Raw genomic sequence first — 9,908 nt, 5'->3', positions numbered from 1 at the left:
CAGATTCTACCATTTATTACACATATTACATTCTTAAATAAAAATGCTCCACTTAACAGTTCTTGCATAGATATCTTACAATACCAATTTAGAAAAGAATTATGAAACAGACCAGTAACAAAAATAAATTTTCTTCTTCCTTAATAAAGAACATTACCATACTAACATCATATAATACAAATAATATTTTAAACACTTTGTACAGCAAAATCTTTTAAATAAAACAAGAGAACTTAAAACAAAACAAAATCAACGAAGGTGACGTAACAGAGGCGAGGAAAGCGGATGTGGAGTGAAGGTTTATGGATCAAAGGTTAATATGAAAGGTATCAGAGTAACAGAGCCCCTGTACGATGGGTGAGAGGGATGTTGTAATGGTAAAAACACACCTGCTGTCTTCTCTTTTCTCTACATGTCAACTCATCCCAGGAACAGTTATGGTTTGAGTTCACTGTGATGATATAAAGGTGCTAAAAGACAGCTTTCACTAAACAACGACACTGGATTGCTCACTTTTCCCCCAATAAATGGCATCAGGATCGGCACCAAAATCATTTTTGTTCCAAACAGAATTTAGTTGTGAGTATGGATTGCTATTATTTATTATCTTAAAGGCAAATCATTTTTCTTTTAAAATAGGTCTTATTCTCTTATCGTTCCTGTTGATAAAATATTTTTTTTTACTCATCAGTTGCGTCTTTTGTGTCTTTTCCATCATGTCAAAGATCTCTGAAAAGCAGCTGGTAGGCAGCCACAATCAAACAATGGGCGAAAGTATGAAAACAAGACCCATATTAGAAAAAAATCCAGAAACCTGTTCAAGAAAATAAAGAATCCCGTAGACAGCCGATCACTTAGGAAGGCCTGAGGAAAAAACATCGTTGATCGACAATATGAGGGATTCTTTGGTTTCTACCAACAACAAAAAAGTAATCTCTCTAAATCTGTAAAAGATCCAGGTACGTAGGTGGACGAACAATCGTAGTTTCACCCTAGAAGATGTTTTAGACTTTCAGACTTGTTGAGGATTGTAAAATTTAAAACATGTGACAGAAATAACACGTTTTCAGATGCAGAAGATCTTTGATCCTGTGAGAGCTTGAGCAGGGCTTGTTCAGTTGTAACAGGAATTGAAACAAGTTAATCAGCAAAAAAAGTAATGCCAAATTCCATTACTGAGTCAGTAAATATCCTTAGATACGAAACTGTCCTGTAAAGTTTGACGGAGCTATGCCAGAGACAAACAGAACATTTTTGAAACAAATCCTTTTTGCATTCACTTAGAGGGGTCAAACGACTGGGCAAACGTTCTCAACATAGTTCTCAATGTCTAAGTACTCTACAAGAATGCATCAGGCATTAGGGTCTAACTGAGCAGATAAAATAACAGAGATGGCAGAACACCTACAAGGCTGGGTCAAGTGAACTTAAAACAGTACAGAACGACTGGACATGTAGCTGGTAAGGTGGAGATATTATTTCAGTCTCACCAAAGAACAGCTGGGAGCTCCCAAGCTACGTAGCTCTTAAGAATACTTCCCAGTACCTGAAGACTATGAATGTGTTCGGCCACAGAGGGCTCTGACTTCTTGTTGTTTTGGTGGAGATGGTTTGGCGTGGGTGAGGTGAAATTTACAGACAAAAGGGAAGGGGTAAAGATCTGTGAATTTCTTATATACGGACACATCAAGCATGGACAAACACAGTAGTTATAGACAGTCACTCCGGGATGCCACTGATACCAAGAAAGTTCAACCAAGTCAGACTATGACTGAATGTTAGTAAAGTTCAACATACTCCCCCGTAATAACGGTGATAAAAAAAGGCATTTCACTGGAGGTTGAAGTTGATGTGTCACTCTGATCTATCGCAAGTGGACCTGTAGTAAATGGTTCTTGGTGGAAAGGTGCATCCTGGACGTGTAACAAATGTTAAGTGGATATTTGACAGAGTGCTCCAACAGACTAAGCTAGCAGTGCGTGCACATGGAGAGTGCGATAGCTAAGTATGATGATGTAGTGCAATGATTGCGTAAACTAAAGCAGATCTATAGAAACGCTGAAATATCTGAGATGGGGCTGTTGCCACATACGGTTCATTTCACACAGAGCGGCCTGTGTGTAAGATCTCACGCTATTTACAAAAGCTGCCAGAAGTGATAATCCTTCTTCAGGGTGATATGATAGTAAACTGGAAACTGAAGCCTGGTGCCTCAAAGCCTCAAAGGACTGTGTCCAAACAATTGGCTGTGGTCAAAGACGACGTCTAAAGCATGTTTTCCCACTGGGATTGTTGGTTTGAGTCGGAATTCTGCAAGAATAATTTTGCCGTTACATGTTCACAAGATTTTCGTAGGGGTGGGGTACAAACTGCTTTCCGACTGAACATGAACTGTAATACAGTTTGTCTGGCTCTGATTTGCGACAACCTCATTTAGGTGAGTGCGCAATTTATTTTCCCCCAAAACTTCATATTTTTAGGCAAACCACTGCAATAATTGGACTAACCTGCCAGTGTAAAAGCGCCATTAGTAAAGTGTTGAACTTCTTTTCTGGAGTTCCAATGAACTTTAACCATTTGATGTATGGAAATGGTAAATTTGGTTTTGATAGTCAACAGTTCAACATTTCAAAGGATTCCAGCATGTGACTTATTTGAAATATTAGACTTGACATTATTATTTGCAGTGGGCTAAGAAGCCAACATATTGAAGCTTCTTCACTTCATGCCTTTCAATTCCAATGAGAACATTATTTTACATTTGTGAACAATGAGTTCAGCTCTAGCTAACAGTAGACCGAAAATGTCATGAAGCATGAAGAGTTGGAGCATTCCGGTAATTAAGATTTAATGGAACGATCATGTAAGAAAAACAATCCTCCTTCCATCCAACACTCGTTTTCTGCGTCTCTGCCTCTCGACTCTTTCGTCTAAATCTAGTACATTCACAGCAGTTAACTTGCAAATATGCAAATCTTTGGGCAAAATGTGTAAAGTGTGCATTCAGCATTCCTGCAGCTGATAGTGCATGGACAACTGCTGTGGACAGAGAGGAAGAGATGGGTGATGAAGGGAAACGTTAATAGCATGTGAAGAAAGAGAGAGGGTTGGGGTACACAGAGTGGATTAAATATCTGTAGGGACTTTGCTGATAAATGGTAATTTATTTTATCTGTAATCCAAAAGATAAAATGCAAGGGCTGATTTAATGATTTGGACATTCATGTGGGTAAATTATTTTTTAAATCCTTTTTTTCATCACAGTTTAGTCTCTTTGACAAATATCTCCCTATCTCCTGGCATTTCTCAATGCTAACGGGATCTAACTGGAGTTTGTTTCACATCAAATCTGTCCACTGGGTACGGAGAGCGGGAATCGGTCGGGCTCAAGGTCCCTGTTGTTTTGTTTTTTTCTCATCTCCAGACCACTCAGTTTCCCTGTGACCCAGAGCTATCTCATTAGCTGAACTGCAACTAGAGAAGAGTGCTAATGCTAATCAGATCTGTGGTACGGCTGCTAACTGGCCTGGAGGAGCCTTAGAGACGACAGGAGACCCGGAGCAACACTGTGACAGAAAACCGCTTTAACACGATGGATCCAAAATGTGAAGTTGTATCTGAATTGACTTGAGAGATCTGTCGGATGTCAAGACAGATTTTAATTAAAGAGGAGAAAACCCATGAGTTGTATTTGTTGGCTGGCCGCCACTACAATTATCAGTACTTACTACAATAAATTTATATTTGAAAATGTACGCTCTGATTTGGTGTACAAATTCTTCAACAACTTGGTACGTCTATGCAGTTTGGGGCACAAATGTTCAATGTGTTATCTTAAAAAACAACACAGACGTGCTAATATTTTTAGAGTGTAATTGAGGTTCATCATTCTCATTGTCTATTGATTTTCACCTAAACAAATTGTACTATTTTTTAAAAGCCGATAAACCATTGTTCAATTTTAGTTTCGGGTGACCATGCATGAAAAGCTACTGCAAGAAGACACTGACTGACCCCCACTGTTTTCTGTAAAATAGGTCCTCTTGTGGTATTAGCAGCTCATTCAAAATGGTAAAACTACAGTGTTTGAGCTGCAAATGCTATTTTTAAGATCTTATTTACATCCAGATATTTGTATTATTGTTTCTTCTTCACCAGTTTTGAGATTCTTGGGAAGGAGAAAAATAAACAGAAAAATAATTAGCCATAAGTGTCCTTCAGATAACTGCCATTTAAACTAATCTGGCAGCGAGGAGTCTGATTTTAGCATCCTTTAAAACAAAGTGCGAGTTTGCATGTCTTTGACTCAAGTCATCAAGCTTCATGACTATGAATGAATGAATGAATGAATTTCTGAACGAATGAAGGGAAAGAAAAAAATAAACGTAATAAAAACATTGTCAGCCTTTGCTTGGATTAAAAAGCATTTTCAAACAGCAAATTTATCAACCAGTATTTTTCCCACACATGGCCAGCAGTTTAAAATCTGTTATCAACCACTTTGCTGAATCACTGCTTCCCTCACAGTATGCCTAATGGTGCCACATACACACAAATATACACATTCATGCCATCAAAAGCCTCAAAAGTGCTACTATCTCTATCCCTCTATGATTGTACTTCCTGTATAGGAGGGCTCCTACATCCCATTGCAGGCCTCAACATTTTGGCATGACTTTGCGTCATCCAAGCTGAAGAAAACAACCATCAATATAGCTTTTTGTAACAGAAACCTAACAGTGAAATCAAAAAAAAAAAGTGAAACACTGGATTCATCTCAAACATGTGTTGGTTATGTCGTATTTAGCAGAAACAGAGAGTTAGTAGAGAAAGCTGCCGCTGGATACAGAGGCCTCATATGGAGGCGGTCTCCTGCTGATCTCTCCTGACCGGGGAGACTCTGCCTGTAGCTAAAGGGCAGTTCCACGCTGGAGGTTTTTGGTATTGATTGTTCAAAGCTGCCCCATAAACCCGCTTGGAGGGGAATGTTTTCACTTTCTACCTAATGAAGGCTGGCAAGGCCGACTGGCACATTGACTGGGCACGCTGGGATGTAAAATCCCCCGCCAGCTTCAGGAACCTTGCACCCTCACCCAGCTACACCAGTCAACAGCAGCAAGAATTAGACTGTTTGCATGTGCTACGGGGCATATAGGTGGTGGTGAGTGGATGGAGCAGTGGTGTCAGTTGTGTATCAGTAATGCCCTGATTACAAGGCAAGTTTTCTTTTTCTGCAACCGTTAAGCGAAGGAAGCAGGCGTGGATATGTGTGTTTGCTACAGTGTGTGCCTCTCATGCATCATTTTTTACAATGGAGATGTTAGTGTTTACATTCAGGTTGCAGATAAAAAAAATCTATCAATTATAGCTTTGAAAATCCAGCAGGTGATGTGTGTTCTTTGAATACTGTAATGCACATAAACCTCTAAGCACTTGATCACAGAAAGAAGTGGTAAAACAACATTCCTTCATACGCTATTCTTGTTGTAAGCACCGCCACAAGCTAGCTAGTCCTCTAGCTGTATTAGTAGCTAGTGAGCTAGCAAACAGCTGTTATGGGATATAATCCAATAGAAATGCTTTGGCCATTAAACTGCATTAATTTACTTCTTTATTTAGCTAATTAGTGTGTCAAAGTTAAATTCAGCACAGAGTCAATACTCTCACTGTGCTAATTCTACTTAAATGTATTGATATATTTGCAAAATATCACCAACATTAATGCTGGTCTTAGCACAAGACTTAATCCTCTATTAACAAAATATATGTCATAGGGACATCAACATTAAACAAGCTGAAGGAGCTTGTGATCCCAATGACAGTTTGCTTATGAAACCTGATTTCCAGGTTAAATAACTATGTTTAAGTCGATTTAGACTTTCAATAATTGATAAAGCTGATTTACCAGATTTAAGTAACCAAATGTGATGATGATTCTGGTTGCTATCTTTGTTTGGGTCAAGACATTCAATTTCATTGTAGATTAGAGGCAGGATAGAAAGATGTTTGAGGATTATGGACATGTCAGCATGTTTGGATAAACGGCCTGCTGCAATTGTTTTCCTTCCGTTGATTTTGATGAAAACAATACTTCATACCATGTCTCTGAATTAAAAACGCTGATTAGATGAGAGGCACAAACTGTAGCGAGGGATACGTGGGTGATTGTTGGAACTGAGAAGAACAAGCTGATTTCTCACTTCAAAAGATTTGAAATAGTCGGTTACCTCCAGCCGAGAGCTAAGATCCTCTTCTACTAAACAACAGTTGCTAAATTCCTACTGTGAAAAAAGATCTGGGAGCAGAACATAGAATTCAAGGAAGTGTGTGTGTGTGTGTGTGTGGGGGTGGTGTGTTGTGTGTGTGTGTGTGTGGTGTGTGTGTTGTGTGTGTGCTGTGGTGTGTGTGTGTGTTATGTGTTTGGCAATAAAGCCTGCCATGCAGTGTTTTGTTTTCCAACTCTGTTCATTAGTTTAATAATTATTTCCTAAATCTTATTAGTCTTATCTCAAGAGGAGCCGTGAGCAAAGAAACTGCAGTGTAAGTCTGTGTGTATGTGTGTGTGTGTGTGTGTGTGTGTGTGTGTGTGTGTGTGTGTGTGTTTGATGGAATATGTGTGCTTGTTCTGTATACAATGTGTAGAGCGAGACAGAATTGTTTTTTTGTGTCGTATTTTTTCAAGTCTTTTTATGATTTTTTTTTCTTTGTGTTCCTTTTATCGCTGTTGAAAAAAAAAAGCACAGATAACATTGAAAAGAAGTCAGTGCAGTCAATGGATACAAAACAGGCAAAATTTGACCGGGGCAATGTGACCGTGTTTGTTCGGCACCACAACACATGGGTCGGTTGGCGTCCCAGTAAGCTGAGTGAGTAACCAAAAAGCAGCTCTTCAGCCTCCGTTCATGCCCTGTAGTGCTGCCAGGGAGATGAGAACTCAAAGTCTGTGAAAGAGCTCCAGGATGGCTCTCAGAATCAACAAGAAAACAAAGAAAGAAGAAAAAACAAGTTTCCTTCCTTTAGCGAGTCCTCCGCCTGACTCCGGTAGAGTGCAGTGACCACGAAGGGTCATGCAAGGGTTGTGTTTTTCAGCTGGAGTGAATCGCAGGGCAGAAAGAGCAGCACAAACAACTGAAGACCTCTCTGCTTTCTGCTTTTATTTTAGTCCAACAAAAATACAAATTCCGTTTCTGAGAGTTAGTATGATTCTGTTTTTTTGTTCATCCACTGGTTGCTCACAGACTGCAGAAGCAGATCCGGTGCACATGGGAATTAAAAGACCAGCAACGCTCTCCTTCTCATCCCACACATTCCGTTGAAGTCATCTTAGATTTTGAGTTTTTTCTCAAACACAATTCAGTGGTTTTTAAGACATTTTCTCCAAGCGAGAAAAGAGCAAAGTGTCATTCTTTGTAACAACAATAAGAAGAATTATCGCCTTCTAAGTAGAAAAAAAGGGAAGAAAGTGTCGCTGCGCATTTCTGTCAGTTAGCCTGCGGAGGCAGCAGGTGTCTCAGTGAAGGTGAGAGATGCAAACACCCACTGGAGGAGAGCCTGAGAGTTGCAGCAGCACCCGCTGACCGAGGTCCCATGGGTGCACCGAAACACCCAGTGTCCGAGCCCTGGGTTCGATTGTCAGCTATGCTAGAAGTCAATCCATACAGTCTCTCTCCAGCAGATTTGTTGTTGTTTTCTTCACATAGATTACTGGAGCTGACTGCGGCAGATAATGGTTTCGTGTCCCATGTATGAGAAACATTAAAAAACAATGAAAAAAGTTGAGTATTTGATTTCAAAAGCCGGTAAAGCACTTACAACTGACTGCATGGATATTTAAAGTTTCCCCACTGAACTATCTCCTCACCTAAAGTAACTTTCCTGTTTAAGCACACTGACTACAAAGAAAGATAAAAAAAGGCTGCGTAATGTTTCATCAAGCAAGTTAAGTATATGTTTGTTTGGCAGTGTCCAAGCCCCCAGAGCCGCATGAGAGCAGCCGGGGTTCACCGGGATGATGCATTCAAAGACGGGTGTTATGAGTGTTCACTATTGCAAGTGTGTGAGTGTGTGTGATTTTAAAGAAAAAAAACAACCCAGCTACACCTCTCTAATCCTCTAATCCCTGTCTCCAATCAGAGGGCCGTCCATTTGATCTTTATGGCGCTCCCAGATGGATGCGCTGCCCTGCAGGCGTCATGGCCGCCGATGGATGGGGCGAATGAGGAGGGCGGTAGGTAGCTCGACTGCCCATCCCTCTCTCCTCCTATCTCTTCTCCTCCTCCTCCTGTTTATCCTCTTGCTTCTTCTCCTCTCCCACTCCTTTTCTTTTTTCCCCTCAGATGTGCCTCTTCATGTGCAGGGCCAGGTGGTCCGACCGAGAGAAACACCTGCAGAGAGAAAAAAAGAAACCGTGTCAGAAATAATAAGCAAACATCCCACATATGGATCAAATATTTGCAAAAATACAGTAAAATTTAGAGATGGAAAATGTTAAGATGAAACTATTAGTGCTTGAAAAGTGAGTGAGCGCAGCAGCAAAGAAAAACAGGACACAGCATGTGATGTACAGTACTAGTTGTGAACAGGGCCCCTGAAATACCCTCTGGTTCTTGGTAGATCTTGTGAACTCTCCATAATCTTAGGCCCCTTGAACCTCCCTCCGGCTATGTGTATTTGCTGAAAATGTTTCACGCTTTCAGTCTCCATACACACATTGGCTCTGTGTATTCTAGGAATTCTTATCAATCCCAAGCCCCCTGAACTGTCCACCATGCACACTGGTTTGAACATCAGTAAACATTAATGCAGTACTTTGAAGGTGGTGGAAACTTTATTTTCATGCAGAGTTCAAATTATGTTTGTTGGACAGCAAAGTTACCTGTTGCACACTTTAGCTACGTAAGCTAACTACTTAGGTTTGTTGAAAATTCCAAAAAAAACACAGTGTGTGTGTAAGTATTGAACATGAAACACCCAAGTGTACTGTCTTTGCTACTTTATGTCTTTCTAGCCTTTTGGTTAAAATGGCAACAAACCACAATGAATAAACTTTTAATATTAGGCATGCTAACCTCTGCCTCTGATGCTAACTTGACCAGTGTGTTGAGTGGGCGATGTGGATGAAAATGTTGAAATTCTCCCTCAAAAAATACATCTGGGGTCCTTTGAATTATCTAACAAGTGGTAACATGTCAAAATCAGATAGATACTACCTTGACAAGACATTCCTATGACTGCAAAAAATGTTTTTATAAAGTAATACTTTAGTGAAAATAGCCTACCGGAAAAGCTAAAAGGTAAGAGAATTATTTCAACATGAATGAGCCAGAGCTCACGGCTTAACACCCAAATGTATTAATGCAGGGAACTGCAGAGACTCCCAACCACTTCATTTTAAATGCACAGTGAATTTCAATAGTCTTACTTCATCATGTCAGACCGATGAAACTCAGACATAGAGAACAATACGGGCCAATTCAGGCTCAGTGATTTCCTGCATATGACTCAAACACGATCATAAATCACAGCCACATCTCCACAGCTCTGCAGTCAGTCGTCAAGCTCCGAGTAGAATCCTGTTGTAGAAACTAATTAGATATGCATTGTGAACATGGACACTAATAAAGACAGGTCGGCAGTGCACTCTGATGCCGGGCAATTTAACTCAGCAGTGACTGCACCTGGTGTGAGAGAGACATAAAACCGGGTGCTGATGATGTATAATATAAGAATCCCAATATCAAGAGTATTTTAATTTCATTAACCATTGTGAGGACATTAAAGCTTAACATCCACAATAAAATGAATCACAAATGATATGAGTAGAGCAGAGCCAAAACAAAATGTGGGCAAGAATAAAATGAGAAATTAAAAATTCAATTTGCCAGAGGCTTTATTCATTATTAATTAGT

The 9,908-nt window shown here is 40.0% G+C and overlaps 1 protein-coding gene across 1 annotated transcript in view; it reads right to left on the bottom strand.

The window, feature by feature from the left end:
• Positions 1 to 9,908, bottom strand: part of klf7b (Kruppel like factor 7b) — a 73,354-nt gene continuing 63,446 nt past the window's right edge. The window contains exon 4 of the mRNA XM_032529691.1: positions 1 to 8,384. Within this exon, the coding sequence (XP_032385582.1) occupies positions 8,333 to 8,384 (52 nt within the window). The 3' untranslated portion in view covers positions 1 to 8,332. The remainder of the gene's footprint in view (positions 8,385 to 9,908) is intronic.

The sequence above is a fragment of the Etheostoma spectabile genome, chromosome 11 (genome assembly GCF_008692095.1).
Source record: "Etheostoma spectabile isolate EspeVRDwgs_2016 chromosome 11, UIUC_Espe_1.0, whole genome shotgun sequence".
In the NCBI taxonomy this organism is placed as follows: Eukaryota; Metazoa; Chordata; class Actinopteri; order Perciformes; family Percidae; genus Etheostoma; species Etheostoma spectabile.
Note: the sequence above shows the minus strand (reverse complement) of the source record. Positions and strands in the feature narration are given on the sequence as shown.